The sequence below is a fragment of the Bactrocera neohumeralis genome, chromosome 4, assembly GCF_024586455.1.
Source record: "Bactrocera neohumeralis isolate Rockhampton chromosome 4, APGP_CSIRO_Bneo_wtdbg2-racon-allhic-juicebox.fasta_v2, whole genome shotgun sequence".
NCBI lineage: Eukaryota > Metazoa > Arthropoda > Insecta > Diptera > Tephritidae > Bactrocera > Bactrocera neohumeralis.
In genome coordinates, this window is record NC_065921.1 from 6,733,994 (window position 1) to 6,751,529 (window position 17,536).

Here is a 17,536-nt window from a genome sequence, read left to right on the forward strand (position 1 = left end):
CAAACGGTAATTCAATCGACTCAAATGATTCCACTCCAACCTTACCCGCTTTAATTGGTGCTGGTAGCTTTTTGGGTACTGCGATCGTTGTCGGCATGTCGATTTGGAGCGCTTTTAACTAAATTTGAATTCGATGAGTAAATTAGCAAGCGTGGCGTGTGTCGTTTTGGTTTTGTAGAGTAAATAAAAATTTCGAAGAAATTAAATTTCAAAGAAAACGAAAGAAAAACATTAGTAGCACAGTATAACGGCAAAACAACAGTGACCTTGAGAAATGTCGCATGAGCTTTGATGCTTCTTATAAGTCATAAATTTTTGTTACGGCGCCTTAAATTTGAGAGGGATATAATATTCAAAGAAAAACGATTTTAAATATTCTTTATCACTTTATAGCATTGGCTGTGGTGCCAAACGGCAAGAAAGGCATTGAAATATTTTTTTTTTTTTTGATATCAGAAGATATTTGCTGGCGGTTTGAACATTTAGAGAAATTGGAATAATGAGAAATAGGATCAAGCAGCAACATATTTTATAGTAACAACAAAAAAAAAATTCAAAATTTAAAGTTTTTTAAAATAAATAATGATAAGCAGTACTGTAGTAGGACCATTATTACAGCATATACGGTAGATTTATAAATAAAAAAATATATAAAAAATAGTTTATGCAAATTTGAACTAATTTTTAATTAATATTCGGCTGAAATAATAATTTACGAAATTAAGTTTCAAAATCTCACAATACCTACCCCAGTAAACTGTTTAAAATCGGCAGCGATCATCTGAGCGATAAATTTAAAAAATACCTCTAATAAAATTATGTCAAAAAAAATTAATTAATTAAAAAATAATAATGAACGTAACTGCTTAGACAAAAATAAACAAATAAAATATATATTACAAAAAAACTAAAACTTATATAAAGAAAAAATAAAAAAAACATATTAAAAAAAAACAATAAATTTATCAAAAAAAAAATATGTTTAAAGAAAAAAAATATAAAAATAATTACATATATTTTCTTTGCTTTCTCTATTATGTGATTAATTTAAAAAATATATCTGATAAAAAATAGGTCGAAAAATGAAAAAATAATAATAAACAACAAAAAAAAATTAAGAAATAATAATTAACAAAGCTTAGATAAACAAAACTTAAGACAAAAATATTTGGAAAAAAAATTTAAAAAAAAATCTAACAAAAAATTAGATAAATAATTATTTTTTTTTTTTTGTTTTTATAGCATATAGTGATAAAAATTGACAAAAATGCCAAAAAAAAAATAAATTAAATACATATACATGAAATATTATGTAAATAGAATTTTAAAATCATTAACTTTTAAAATCCCGAAATTTTCCAAAATTTTAATTTTGAAACACTTACGTGTTAAGCTGGGGAAAATAATTTTTAAATAGTGAACTTTAAAAAAAAAATCGAAATTTTTCAAAATTTTACTTTACAAAAGCAATTTCATGTTAAGCTGGAGCCTTTTAAGGAACTTTACTCTTATACTGTGCTACTTTTTGTGTCATATAACCAAAACTACTTTAAAGACAATACACACAACTTGAACGCGCGCCAAGCCCACATACGATCCGCAGTTGTGTTGCCTTCATTCTTCACCAAGTTTTCATCCAGACATACCAAAAACATAAAAATCACAAAGAGGCTAAAACATATATACAATATAATTGGTAATTAGGATAACTCATACTTTCGAGTACTTAAATGTTTCATAAACATCTCTTCTTTCGACAAAAACAGAAATTCTGTGAACTATCTGCTTTATGTAACTACACACCCACCATATATGCATACGTGTATGTAAAATATACCAACAACCTACTTTCCTATCTAGCCACCACTGTAACTACTCCACGCATCAATAGCTCATCGGTAAACTGAAACATAACTACATCTGTGGTGCCTTGTAAATAATTGTGCTTCAAAATTTTTACTTAAAAATCCACTTCGACCATCAACCATCTGGGATTATTGTACCTATGTATACATACTCGTACATATGTAGTTTTGTCTACACAATTCACAAATTAGTTAATTTGTTCACTATAAATCGTTAATGTTTCTCTTCAATTGCTCGCTTTAGTCGACGCTGCTGAAACAGCGCCCTTTACAACAACACCACCATCACCACCAACCCATTCACCATTCTTTAGCAAGCTACCAGTATCGCCCTCCTTTGACGAGATGTTCGCCACGTCACCGTTCAAGAGCCGAATTTATGACGAATTCGAAAGATTTTGGCGTAGCTTTGACCATACCACATAGCCCAGCAGCTATCTACACACCTATGTACATTGCAACAACAAATAAAAAATAAATAAATGCAAACCGCAGCAATGTGTTATGTGATGTTGCAACAACATTTCGTGTGATTTGCCACTAGCAAGCCGAGTATTCCCGAACCCTGTGAATGAAACCCCGTATTGTGTAGCCTTATCTACTTACGTCTTATATACACTTACTACCACTACTACTACTATAAATTACAACAACAAAAAATTTATTAAACTATTTTTTTTTTATGAAATATTACTAAAATTTATTTGGATTATTATTTCTTTGAATTACTTCTATGCGATATACATACTCGAAAACGATATTAACGAAATTATAAAAAAAACAAATAAAAAATTAAAAAATGTATTTGTAAAAAGAAACAAAAATACTAATGAAATTAAACGTTATGCATATATTTATAAAAAAAGCAACAACAAAAACTACTGTTACAAAACCAACCCGCTTGTATAGTTAGTAGATGAAAATTGTGTCTGTATGCTCTTAATTTAATAATCAATAATATGTATGTAATAAATATTAATGCAGTTCTTTGTTGAATAAAAAATACATATTTGTTGTTTTAACCAACCAAAAAAAGGAAAAAATAATATTGCTGTTTGTTTTTTGTCTTTCGATTGATATGTTTACCACAGTTTACGTTTGTATGTATTATATATTGTACTATATACTTACTATATATATTATTTTTTGATTTTCTCTTCGTTGGCTGCTCCGCTTTTGCATGTTTATCTAGCGCGAAAATCCCCGTTTCTTTATTTACATATATTCCTTTTTACCGCCACTCTTTTGGCAATGACTAAATTCGAAAAATAAATATTTTTAACAATTATTTAGTACTTATTTAATTTTGTAGTTTAAAAAACGATTTTTGAAATTATTGAAAATTTTTTATCATACTTTTACAAATCCCACAACATAGATATATTTTCTTAATGTACAATATGTGTATGCATATGTTAAGTATGCTCAAATTTTTCTAAATTATTGTTATAATATTCTCTGAATCTTTTATATTTTTTTTTCTCGACTTCAAAATGTAGGAACTTCAGTCAATAATTGCTTACTGTATAATAAGTATGTAAAATGTTGCCTACATTTGTGCGCTAGGTATAATGATTGTTTTCTTCAATTCGCCACTTCATTACTCGCTATGTTAGAGCTCCGCACTCTGTTATAGAGTTTCATGTGACAGCAACGTTGAAGTTATTTGCTTGAATTCATTATCTTAGCGCCTTTGAAAAGTTCGTTCAAGTGGTATAACGGCTTACTTTTATACCGTTTTTTTCATTATGCCGGTATACATTTAAATAAGTGCCATTTGTTTGTTCGATTCGGCTTTCTTCAAGGTATAGCAAACTGAAAAAATTGTAATAAAAACGCTATAAAAACTCAAAATTTGCTGGTAAAAGAATTGAATCTAGTTAAAAATTAATCTATTGGATAAAAAAATCTAAAACAAATTCTTTGTTGGTATAATAGAGAAAATTAAAACCCGTTAAATGAAATAGTTTTTTTGCCAGTGTTTATCCCACCCATCGCTTACCCTTGTTTTTAGGTACATTATCAAATATGAAAGATTATTCTGTCTAAGTTATTGGTTTTACTTAATAAACGGAATTTCGTTCAGCTTTGTCAAATTGTTTCGAAAATTTTGTTAATGTTTTCTAATATATGTATATATTTTTAGAAATTCGAAAATGGTTATAAATTATTCTCTATTTATTGTTCGTTTAACTTGTTTTTCAAAAACGTATGGTTATATCTTCACCTGTTTTTAAAGTCTCATCTAAGTAACTAATGACTAAACACTATTTTGAAAACAAGGTAATATTCGCATAATAACAATTTGGATAATATCCAAATTTGATGAAATACAGATACATATGACAATAGCTACTTCTTTGCAAGTCTCTAAGGAATACTAACAGGATCTACACCTCCGAAAAAGTACGTTTTCCGATTCTATCTCCGAAGAGTGTAATAACTTTTGTGCATTACATATTCTCTTCTGATTATCCTGCGTCCTCACAATCGGTTCTTATCTCTCATAAAGTAATACAACCGAAGCTAACCTTACTTTGTTTAACGGGTTACTTGGGTTTCCTCGGATAAAAAACAGCTTTTTTTCAACATTTTTTTCTCTTATAAAAAATGAAATATTTTGTTAGAGTTTTTATTGTTACAAACATGCACTATTAACAAGGAAATTCTGAAATTTTTAGAAAAAATTATCTTAAACTCAGCCACTGCGACGCTATTTCCGGTGATCCCTCGGAAAGAGGTACACCGCCGTTGGCAGGAAAACTCCTTACAGGATCATCTAAAGTTTAAAAAATACGTTTTTAGTTAAAACCTTAACTTAGAACATGGACGAAGTAAAAAAACTGAAAATTAGATGTTTGGCAGACATTTTTACAAAAAAATTAAAATTTCAGTGAAAATTTCGTGACATTTTTTTTCAAATAGTTGTAATCGAAAAAAAAAATTCTTCCTCCTAGGCTTGAAAAATAGTATCTCAAAGACCTGTGTTATATTTCATGAAGATCGGTTAAGTAGTTATCGTGAAATCTTGCCAACCGACTCAAAAAAACAGTTTCGAGAAAAACGATTTTAAAGACGGCGCACTTAGCCTAGCTAGCCTCATGCGTACAAGTTCTCAAGGCTGTAAGTCTGAAACTAATACTCGGATCAACTTGAAAATTTAGGAAAATATTTTAGAGGTATTCTGGAATTTAATGAGATAATAAAAATATTTAAAGAGATAATTTAAAAAAAAAAAAACAAAGAATGAGTCATTAAAAAAAAATTGGTAAAAACACAATGAAAGCTTCTGGTTTTTTATTCTCTTTTAGAGAAGTGTGAAAAAAAATATTTTCAAATTATGACGGCATAATTAACATATTGAAATGAACCCACTTTGAGTATTTTGTACACTTACCTTTGTATGTATACACTCAGCTAACCTGTTTCGCTAATTATTGTTTTTCTGTTCAATACCAAAAAGCAAGAATGCATTAGGGAGGTTTTTTATTTGCTTCAGAAATAAAAATTGACATATTTCATACTTTGTAAGTTAGACAAAAGTTTTGAAATTTGTTTTCTTCAGTATACTGGTGTAATGAATTGCGTAATTGTAATAGTTCTAATTAAAAAAAAATTAAATTGTAATTAAAAAAAATTAAAAAAAAAAATATTTCATAATTAATTAATTTGAATTTATATGAAAAATTTTCAAATTGAATTATATGAAAAATTTCAAAAACCAAATTTCACGAAATTGAATCTTAATAAATTTTTAATCAATTTATTTATTTTTTTAATGGGAAAAAATACATAATAAATTTTTATATAGATATAATACATACAAATTTACATAAACCGCATTTACATGGAAACGTATGCATATGTATTTATGGGTTTTGAATATCTTAGTATTCGTAAAATACATATATCACCCACCCTAACGCGCATCCATACCTCATAAATTTCAAAAGTCACATGTGTCCAAGCAAGAAATATAATAACAAGAAACGGAAATTACCACGAAGTGAGGCGAATAATTAGCAGATCCGCTACTTAACATTCGACAGATAAAGAACAAATAAAAAGTCTCACAAATAAAAGAAAAGTAGCAAAGCGATTCAGCGGTAAAAAGTATGAAAAATAAGAATCAATTCGTTACAACTTGGGCGACGAGCCGCACTGGCATGCAATTACCGTTAAAGCGCGACCCGACGCTCAAAGCACGCGAGCATCTCAACCAGCAAACAAGCCACTTAAATTGAAGATCAACTCAAGAATCGAAATCGCAAAGAGCAAAAGTTGAGAATGAAAGAAGAAACTTAAATAAAGAATAAATACAAAAGATAAGATAGAAGCGCGCATGAAAAGGAAGTTTCAATTAGGTCGGCCAACAGATCAGCGACTTTTGTGGCACTTCTGGCACGCTAATTGGTTTGATGGGCGGACTAGCGGTCAGAGCGTTGAACCACAAATTCAATAATTATAAGCGGCATGGAAAATAAATGAACATGTTTTTAAAATTGAACACATGCACACATACTTATATAGATATTTAAGGGAAATCGACGAAAAATTGAAAAATAAAATATTGAAAACCCATATTTTTAGTATTTAAAGACGTTTAACGATGGCAAATAACACGAAATCAAAATTTACTGCTCATCAAAATTAAACGCGCCACAATAATGCTTGCCATTCACTCCATAAAGACTTCCACGCTGCTGTTGTACACTTTCAAGAAATCTGGCAAAATCAAAATTTCCAACCCAACACCGATGATTGGCACAAAATTCCGCACATCCTGCCATTGCCCGTCCTAAATTGAAGCATACATACAAACATTTGTTTTGTGGCTGTCAGTTGTTACTGTCAATGGTCAAGTTTCTTATGAGCTTTACCCTCTTCTCTCTCTCTCTCTTTTTATTACTTTTCTCCTTCATATTTGTATCTCCAACCAAACAACCACTTAAGTCGTCACGCGTCGGAGCCACATTTCCACTGCCTCGTCAAGCACGCGCAGCAGCTACGAAACACACACCAAACTGCAGCAGAGCAGCATTTCGAGCACAGGTGGAGCTGCTGGTGGTGCCATGGGTGGTGCTAACCACCAACAGCAGCCGCACTCACACCTAAAGCACCATAACCACCAGCAGCAACATCAGCATCACCACCATCACCAGCACAGTCACAGCCACAAAGCGAGCAGCAGCAGCAGCCGACCACCAGCGCCACATGTGCGCACCTGCAAGAAGACGCGCTTCCTGCTGGAGCCGAATCGCCGCAGTTGGTCCGAAAGCGATCTGCTCAAGGAGATCGACAGCGAACTGAAGCTGGCGAAGGGCTTCCTCTATGCAAATGGTGGGTGAGTCAGTCATTCGGTCTGTGATTGTGTATATATGCAATTTAGCGTATGTGTGCATGCCACCCTTACCCCCTTAGCATTTTGGAGAGTACATGGAGTGCACATGTGATTATATAGTTATTCCTAAAAAGGTTTCACACGTTCCTGCTAATTGTTATTGAGTTGCATTTGAAGTCGATGCATGCGTTTATAAATATATTGACGTAATTTTTCTATATAAATAGCTTTGGATTTGAAACATGAAAATTTTTCCAAATTATTCAGATATTCCATTAAGTTTTTTCCAAATTTATTATTTTCCCAATTTTCGCATGAACTATTTTCAAAATAGGATTAGTTTTAAAAGTATGACCTTCACGTATGTTGTTGTAATAATTGAATACCTGAAACAATAATAAATTCAATACAGAGACTATTTTAAGTATCTACATATTGTTCCTACCATATTTATGGAACTAAAATTACGAAGCTCATCTAGTGTGAAACATTACAAAAACAAAATGCAAAAATTTTAAATCGATGTCTCAAATAGTTTTTGAGTTACAGTCTTTCAGAGCGCAACTGCTAAGTTCAATCAGCTCCATCAGTTTATATTTACCTAATTTTTCTTGGAGTTATCTAACCCAAATCTCGAACTTTAGCTTAGTTTAGATTAGGTGCGGTTAATCTGGTAGGCCAAAACACCACGCATAGATCAGTTTTGCTCCTTTGCGATACCAGATGGAGTTCATTTGCTAGGTCAAAGAGAAGTAGTCATCCTTTGGGATTCCTGCGCTTGACATGAATTTTAACAGACTGCGGCATCACTATCGATACCTTCTCCAGTGTATCCGACCGTGGGGCCCCAGATGCTTACAGCACAGTCTTGCCAATGCGGGACAAGTGCGCAAGAGCTGTATCATTTTTCCCAATGAACTCAGTAGAAGTGAAGTTGCTTACTTCTGGCAAAATTGCCTTGCTTCCCAAGACACTTCTGGCCGATAGTCGATACGATGTTACTGCCTTGATTGCTGCTTGGCTGTCTACGTAGACGTTGACTCTGGAATTGTCTGCAGTTGCGAGCTGGCCTTGCAATAGCCAAGACCTCAACTTGAAAAATACTGCAGTTGTCCGGCAATTCAAAAGGCTGTCTTATGCTTAACTCTGGACAGTATATTCCCGCACCAACTCCATCGTCCATTTTCGAGCCATCCGTATAGATGTTTGAAATAAATAAATATTTACATGCCATCTTCCAAGTTCAATATTCGGTTATACAGTCCTACCATACAGCATTATAAGCCTGAAAAGATTATCCGCTGTGGTGACAGAACCTCCCACACTTGTCCGGCATTAGTTGATGAGATAATGTGCTTCTGAGTTAAACGATCTGGGCTTCCAGTAAGTACTACATGGAACAATCTCTTTGATTTGCTAAAATTTCTTAAAAACTTCTGTTTGAAGAGTTACAGTCAGCGGCCTCAGCGATTCTATATCCTCAAAATCAGAAGTGAAGGGCAGTTGAATTAAAGATAACAGTTTGCATAAGCTTTCTTTAGAGCAGAAGCATTCGTTTCCTCAATTGGAGGATCAAATAATTCGAGTAACCTCGAAAGTAAGCACTTTGGTAACTTCGTTTTAAGATCCTCGGACAGGAAAGACAAATAGAATCCCAATATACGCGTTGAATAAGATTCTCTCTCAAGCAAGTCAACGTTTTATGGAAAGACACCTATCCAGACATTCTATAATCACGCCATGCTAAGTGCTTCACTAATAGTTGCTTGAATTCTAAGAAACACGCTGCATTTGACGATTATTCTTCACTTAATTTCATATTTATAGTGAACATGGGTTTTAATGACTGCGAACATTTTTCACACGTAATTAAGTCGTCCATTATCCAGATGTTTGTATTTCGAAATGGAAACTATTTTTATGCGACAGCTTGTTAACTTGATATTAGTGCCATTAGCGTTCATTTTTAGACAACACAATGCAATGAACAACTTGTTGGAATTTTCTATTTGAACTAAGAAAGTGTCAAACAGAGACACTCGAAGCACACAAATTGTCAACAACCTAGTATAAATACGAACCGACTGACACACAGACGCTAATGTGAGTGGATCTTTAAGTAAATTTACATATTTATCAGTCGTGACATGACACACAGCGCGAAGGCGACAATGCGACAGCCATCTAATGAAAGTGAGAACGGATGTTGTGTTGAAATTTTCCGAACGCCTCGCTAAATATGATCGATAGGCGGCGGCTGAGCTGAAGGTGAGCAGGGTGTGTGGTGAGGCGTTGGGTGAATGAAAACTAAAAACATTTAATGAGTGCGTGCGGACTATTTATGTCGGCACAAAGTGTGTCTCTGGGTTAGGAAAGCAATTGCCTTACCTCACCGAATGTTCCGTCCTTTGCAACGGTGACAGCTGCTGTTGCTTCGCTCGCAGTTGACGTTTCAGTGTCGCAGCTGAGTGTTTGCGCCAAACGCTGCTCTGAAAGTTTTCATCTCTCCCAAGCATAGGATATTAAGAGATTCTGCGCATAATCCATTTGAAAATTTGAAAAAGTCGAGCGATGTTCACACCTGATGATTTTTGCTCGGCAAATAGTCGTCATTTGAGTGAAATTCAACGCTTTCTATTCACTCATAAATCGAAATGAGCTGAGCAGGTGTCTAAAAGTGGGCATATGTGAAGAAGTAAATAATAATTTTATATACATATGTGTAGTGTGTATATGTATGTATTGGTTATATCACACAATTACTAACGAATAATTTGAGTAGATCCGAAGCTTTGAAAATTTTTAGTATAGAATTTTGAGCGAATTTTGAGTTTCTTTTTAAATACCATAAGTTTATACAGTGAAAGATTCAAAAAATTTGAAAAGCTTTCTTGCACATGCGATCTTACCATGTACTTCAATACAGTACATAAATTATTTTTTGGAATATTCCAATATTCTTATACATATATATAAAAAAAAGCTTTCAATAATGCCTTAGTCGTAATGAATTTGCACTGTGCTTTGGTGACCAAGAAATTAATAATGAAATTGGGCATTTCTTGCAAGGAAATTATTAAAAAAAAAAAACAAGTAAAAACTATAAAATCCAGCAGAGGTGCATTTCTTGTTAGTATAAAATTGTCTTTATATTGATTTTGATCGGTCAGTTTGGATGACAGCTATTTGCTAAAGTAGTCCGCGCACAATAATTTACTCGAAGAATGTAGCGTTGCCTTCTCTAATAGCCCTCAAATAATTTCGCTCCCTCTCTCCCCCTACTCTGGATCCGCCCCTGGATATAGTGGTTCGATATCGGCGATTCCGAAAACCTAGCACCGTTTTTGGTTGAAAAGGATGTCTACGAAATGATATATTATATATCTCAAAAACTGAGAGACTAGTTTAGACTAAATAGATATATAGTAAGGACATACCCAAATCGACTCAGCTCATGATACTGATCATTTATGTACAAGTATATATACTTTATAGAGTCTGCAAAGTATCCTTTTGTGTTAGAAGGGGCGCTGAAAAAAATTCACGATTTGATAAGACCCAAACTCGATTATTTTATCCGAGTACAAGGACCTTGATTAAAAAATTGGTGTCTTAAGATGAAAGGTTGCAAGGGAAACCCTACAACTGCAGGCAACTTCGCTTCTAATTCTTTAACGAGACTGAAACTCGAAGAACTTTCTGGTATGTACGTTTCTTATACTTTGACCCTTGACGCAGAGTGTCACAATTTATGAAATCTAACATTCTTGGTATGTACCTTCCAAAAGAGCAGAGTGTATGTCTTTTCCACTGAGTTTCACTTGTTTCAAATGATGTCTTATTTTAGGATTTTCGTCATATTTTGGTGCCCACAAATTTTTTGTATGAAAGAGAGTAGTCAATAGAAAGGATATTCAAAGGGACTTTTCTTTAGTTGGGGAGCTTTCATATTTATATATATATATATTTTCCATTTCCAAATTTCATTAGTTACTTTTTGCCATCACCCCACTGTATCCCAAATACACCCCTGCGTTAAACTGACTGCTGTCCATCCACCAAGCAATGCAGCGCGTTCGCCATATGCTTATTGTTTACGAAAGTTTTCCAATACTTTTTTCTAGAGCTCATTTTATTCGTAAAAAACTTTTCTATGCTATATCATCAACTTTTCTGCCGCTTTTTCGAAAATACAAAATAAATAACGCGCATGAACAACAATACACACTTCGTTATAACTGTAAGAAGCAATGCGAGCCCACAGCCGATCCGCCAATATGTGGTCCATTCGTTTTTCAGAACACTCACTCGTCCAACTAGCCGATCTGCACGATTCGAATATGCTTTTCGAAAGTAAAAAATAAAATCAAAATAAATTGAAAATTTCGTGCAAGTTGAGCGGCGGACGCAAAGGCGTACACACAACCCACCAAAAGGCGCGTTCGTTTTGTATTTTTACGGTTTTCAAAATTTTTTTGGAGTTAAATTCATTTTCTGTTTTTTGTAAAGACGCGTCAGCGAAATGGGACAGGGTTAGTGGTTTGTAGAAAAAAAAATTAAATGAAATTTACTGTGTTTTTTAAGTGTGCTAAATGGAAAAAATAAAATAAAATTTAATTTGTGATTTTCTACAAATTTGTGAGAGCCTCAACTTAGTGAGTGCAATAAAAAAGCCATGAAAAAATGATTAGTGATGTAACGGTAATTTTTGTCAGTCAAGTGCAATTAAACGCTAGCAAAAATTAAAAAATCCAATTAAAGTGTCACATATCTCACACACAGCAGCTAGTTAAATAGCTGTCAAGTGCTCATAAAAGCTCTGAGTAAGCCTCCCGCTACATCTTTTCCGTTAACTTGCAGAGCCAGCATCGAAAGGCAGCATGTTCGCACCGAAATTCAAAGCGACCGCACCAAGTGGCTCAGGTAATCAAAGCGCGTAGCAATGGTCACGCATAGCCATTATCAGCACATCTACTTTCGTCTCACCATCATCAACATCACCATCATTGCAACCATCACAACCTCACATCTCATCAGACGCATCAGCGACTCGAAAGTCTTTAGTGCTTAGAACTTTGACTCGCATAATTGAAAGTCGGCGTGTGTTTTATGAGTTCATCTGCCCCAGTTCCGACTTGTGTCACCATTAGACAGCGCGCATATCGGCAAATCGCCATCTTTTGCGCTTTCACACGCATTCCTTTGCGCGCTCCAAGTGACCGAGCCGTCGTTGCAAGCAATCGCTCTTTGCTGACCGCTCAGTTGAGTCATCATGATCGTTATTTTTCACTGATTGCTTAATTTTTTTATTGTTGTTACTGCAAGTAATGCATATCAGTGTTTCGGTTAGTCTTAAGCATTCACACGCTGCCAACCAAGCTGATGTGCCTTCCGCCACCTGCTCCACACCCACTATGTTCGGCTAGTTCGCTCCATAAGTACTCCCTTTGTTGTGTCTTAAATTATTTTCAATTTTTTTGTTTTATTGTGCACTTCAGCAGTCGAATGTCTATTTGTTGGAAATTTATTACCGTTTATTTTTAGCGTTTTTCTAATTAATCGCATTTGTAAGCGTTTTGTGCGCTTTTGTGGCTTTTACGTGTGTTGTTTTTGTTGCTTCTGCTGTGGTTTCCATCACAATTCTCTTTCTCGAATTTTAAGTGGTCATTTTTGTTTTGAAAAATTATTATGTATTTTACGAAAATTATCCAGTTCGGTAGGCAAATGGCGAAAGAGTCACGAGTTCATTTCAAGTTTACGATTTTCCATTATTAGCGATTAGCAAATATTCCGTTACAAAAATGTGTTCGAAAGAAATATTTTTTTTGAAGTTCCCGTATTTTTTGTTTGTGCCGCAGCATCTATGCTGCCATCCGCTACGTTTATTAAATATAAACAAATTCTAAATTTATTGTATGACGCGCTGTTGGCTTTGCCGTGGGCGTGTGTAGCTCGCGATACAGTGTGTATTTTTACAAAAACAAAAAATTGTAATCGGCTTAATTTTTTTTGTTGTACCACTTCCTCAAATACTTATGAAAAAATATTTGGTACCCAATCGTCCAGGTCTTGTCACTCATCAAAGCGGAATTAGAATGGAGGCTCAAGAAGCACCTGTTCGATATGGGTATAGCCTGGAGTAGAAACGCCTTTTCAGCGACATGGACCAGGTAATTCCTGAGCATCTGATTCTAAATTACAAAGCAAACTGCAAATATGGCTCTTCGCTTTTGTTGTTGTTGTAGTGGCAGAATTCTGCCGAGTTGACTGGATAAAAAATCCAAGTCTGTTCCGGTTACGTAGACCCGTCTGCAGTGTAAACGGGTTGTTGTATATGCGTCGCGAATTACACCTCCTCTATATCGCCCAGCAGGTTCCTGGGTTCCTGCAATTTATAAGAGTGCTGGGTCTTTTTGATTATGAGTGATAGAGGGCGGGGCGCAATAGACCTTAGTTCGCAACGCAAGCCTCAATTCAGTTCTATTCTTTTATATTCTTATCAGAAGAAGAGTTTTCTCTGCATATTTACACATTTATCTGAAACTAAGAGAAACTATAATGTGGGTAACCCGAGTATATTTCGAAGTTGGATTACAATTTGTAGATCCTTCTATTTGTGGGATAATATTAACGCATTCCATCAAAGAGAGTAGAATCTCGGAATATTAGGAGTCACTTGGACAAAGCACCATGATTATTAACTCTGGATCGTTATCGTTATTTTGCTGCTGTTTGCAAAACACGATGATAGCTAGTCGAATCGACCAAGAAAACATGTCCAGGGTTAAAACAAAAACCTGTTGGTAACAAACCCTTCGAGAACATAATACGAAATTAGCGCTATATCTTAAATATGTAAAAAATTTTAGGAATAAATATTTTGTAATTTTCTTTCCCATTCCACTGAGCAATTACGAAGGCCAAGTGATGAATTAACAGTTAGTTTGGATAAAAGATGAAAGATATTTACAACAAAACCTACTGAAAGTATACTTTCTTGTAGAATTTGGTCTTTGTTCGTCGGGAGAGGACTTCACTTCTCAATTTCCTACTCAATCCGAAGTAGCACCTGTTGGCAACAGTTATTCTGCATTGGATTTCGAGACTGACGTTGTTGGATGTGACAATGCAGCTTCCAGGATAGTCGAAATTATCTATGACTTTGAAGTTATGCCTGTCAAAAGTGACGTGGGAGCTAAGTGGCTAGTGCGACGACTGTTTGTTTGATGACAGGAGACATTTCGTCCCGCCCTCGTTCACTACCAGACCCATTTGCTTTGCTGTCTTGTCCTGTCTGGAAAAGCAGAACTAATGGCGCGGGTGTTGAGGCCAATGATATCAATATCATCGGCGAACGAAAGCAAAATACGGAGGAGTTTTCTGTACATAAACGACTTCACTGAACTAAAAAATAGACTAGTTTGTGTTATTGTCAACATCCACTCCTTTATTTTAGCGATTGTTCTTTCACTTATTTACAGGAGAAGGTGAATGTTATAAATCTTAGAACCATGGCGGGCTTTAACACTTTTTTCTTAATAAAATATACATATCGTTACCAAAAATGCAAACTAAAAAACTAAAAAAGCTTTATTACGAAGCTTAACCGCAACCACATTAAGGTTGTGTGCGCCAATATTTATTTTGAATTTATTATTATTTTTTATAATCTTCATCAATTGTGTCATATTTTTACAATTAAGACCCACTGTGCGTCATCCTGTCACCATTTCCAACGCTACATATTGTCCAGCATTTGTGGTTTTGCTGCTGTCGGCCAACATACCGTTACGCGCACACTTTTCTTTTTTCAGCATTTTCTTTGCTTTAATTTTGTGTGTTTTCAACACTTTTTTATTTTTTACTTTTAATTTCGTTTTTCAGCATTTTTTATTTTTTCTACTTTTTTCGAAACTGCCACCCGCTGGAAATGAACTGTCAGCATCTCGTTGTTTGCCCGCTCTTTTATGCCCCTTTTAAATCTTTCAACCAATCCATCAGCGCATAATTTTGTTAGTCGACTAAATCTATCATGTTTTTCGATACTTTTTTCCATTTTTTATTGTTTTTGTTTGCATTGGCGTCAACGTATTAAAGATTTTCTGGCAGTTTTACTGCTGCCATCGCTAAGCTTCCGAATGCGTGTTGTCGCTGGTAATCGTGTTTTTATTGGCAACGCCTGAATGGTGTGTGGGTTGTTTATTCCATACACCCACTCTCAAACATACACATGTGCGTCTATTGTATTTGCATCCTTCTTCCATGGCAAGTGTGCGTGCAACAATAACATCTAATTATATAGTCACTAATTTATGAACACATGTAAATGATTTATTTATGAGTCAATATCGCGCCGAATGTGTGTTACTTACAAATTTACATGTGTGTGTATATATTTTACGAGTAACACGCGCGGGGTGAGCACTTTTGGCGCCCTTCTAACATCACATTCAAACATCTTCGGCCCAGGGCCATTGTCAGGTCGAAATGTGTGGGCGAAATCTCAACCGAGTCGTTAATTAAATTTTTGACAATAATTTTCACTCAAGTTCACGTAGCTAAATATCCATAAATATGTGTTTTTATATAGAAGCTAAGAGGTTCGTCGTACAGATCAAAATTGAATCACTTCTGAGCAATTTGAATATTTTCAATTAACTAAGAATTTAAATCTTCAGGCTCAACTAACGCTATTTGCGCCATTGACGGTGTATCAATATCATCGTAAGACCGTTATAATCCTAGAACCTCGTTTCATTTATATCAGTTATACTTTTTGTAGATAATCATTCAAGGTCCAAACCTTAATGAGTTCCAAGAGTTCTATGTCAGGTTTATGATAGAGCTGAGAGTTTACAGTGAAAGTGTAAACCCGATTTTTTATTCTCCTCGAGCAACTACGGCAAATTTTGTTATAGAGCATTCCCATTTTTAATGCACGTTCTTCGAATGGCAAATGACACGTTATAGTAACTGAAAGCTCCATATACTGTTCCTGGATTATTTAGTAGGTTCTTAGTGCTTGTCTTGTCATATTATGGCCAAAAATATTTCGCTATCTTCCATAATTTATAGATTTTCATCAGTTTTGATCCTTAAGTTCTAACGAGTATGGGGTTCCCCTTGATCTTTCTAAGCGTACACGGTATTATCTCTGCGACGGATTCGTCTAACTGAACTTGGCTAACTGCTTTTTCGTTGCTGAAAATGTTCCTCTGGCCGGGAACTCAGGTTATGGACAAGTGGAGTTGACTGCGATGAAAGTAATCTCTTTGAGCTCCTTCGCGGTTGGGTCAAAGCTTGGGGAGAAGGTTGTTGGAGAGGTCTAATGTTAGGAGTTCTCTATCAACACCAGTTTCAGATTACCAGGCTGAAGTTGCAGTCATTAAGATAGCGGAAAATTTACTGTTCCAGAGTGGAACTTCCTTCAGAGAAGTCTTGAACGTTCGAATTCGTTCTGACTGATCAAAGTGTGCCCAACCAAGAGCATCGAGTGCCTTTGTGATAAGACTGGTATGAGTGCCAAGCCACAGCAGAATCGCCGGAAACTACAAAGCTGATGAGCTAGCAAGAAAAGGGACCCTAGAACCTCTGTCGGTCGAATGGCAGCGGATCGGTGCTCCAGTATCCTCTTGTGTTCTACTACTAAATAACTGGGCTTCGCAGAAGCTTGGCCAGCGCTGGGCCATCATCGGTACATGCACTGTCGTCCTGTGTCCTTTTTTGCCAAAGATCAATCACAAGAGATCTAGTGATCTTCTTGCTATCAGTAAGGCTGGCATCTCCCTAGTTTTGGGACTTTTAATGGGTCCTTGCCCTATTTCCACCCAAGCAGTAAGGCAGAGAATTCTATCAGACGCCATCTGCAGAAGCTGTATGGAAGAAGATGAGGTGAAAACAACTCAACACTTCCTTCTTGACTGTCCCGCATTTGGGAGGTCAAGACTTAAGCACTTGTTTTGCTAATTCGTAGTTCGAACACAGGAGTTCTTCTTTTCTATGACTTCACAAAGGACTACATAATGTAGTCCACGTGCGATCTTTGATCAGCCATCTAACCTAACCTAATCTTTTGGCGACCACAAGGCTGTGTATATGGCAGCTTCCTGAATTCTTCCTTAATTGTACAGTAGAACTCCACAAGCCTTTACTAGCTGAGTTTGGTAGACAAATATATATAGAGAGAGAGATATCAAGATCCTCGCGGTATACCTCCGTCCCAGTTCCGCAATCCATTTTGGACCCTTCGGTATAGATCGAGATAGTATACTGTTCCCGTACTAAACCTCTTTTCCATTCACGTCTAGCGAGTATTTTATTATTTTATCAA

At 35.2% G+C, this 17,536-nt stretch overlaps 2 protein-coding genes across 28 annotated transcripts in view; one reads left to right on the top strand and one right to left on the bottom strand.

Annotated features, from left to right (window-relative positions):
• Nucleotides 1-17,536, top strand: part of LOC126756866 (sorbin and SH3 domain-containing protein 1) — a 93,405-nt gene that overhangs the window by 29,223 nt on the left and 46,646 nt on the right. For 17 of the 27 annotated variants that reach the window (XM_050470323.1, XM_050470312.1, XM_050470305.1 and 14 more), the window contains one exon: nt 6,819-7,205. The exons of 2 other annotated variants lie outside the window; for them this stretch is intronic. In XM_050470323.1, coding sequence (XP_050326280.1) covers nt 6,938-7,205 — 268 coding nt within the window. In that variant the 5' untranslated portion in view covers nt 6,819-6,937. Of the gene's footprint in view, nt 1-6,818; nt 7,206-9,479; nt 9,484-11,596; nt 11,739-12,066; nt 12,130-17,536 lie in introns of those variants that run through there. 8 more of the 27 variants (XM_050470320.1, XM_050470322.1, XM_050470321.1 and 5 more) reach the window with 6 other exon arrangements.
• Nucleotides 12,270-17,536, bottom strand: part of LOC126756915 (protein immune deficiency) — a 243,375-nt gene continuing 238,108 nt past the window's right edge. Inside the window, exon 3 of the transcript XR_007666653.1 lies at nt 12,270-12,279. The gene's annotated coding sequence lies outside the window, so the exon portion shown is untranslated. The remainder of the gene's footprint in view (nt 12,280-17,536) is intronic.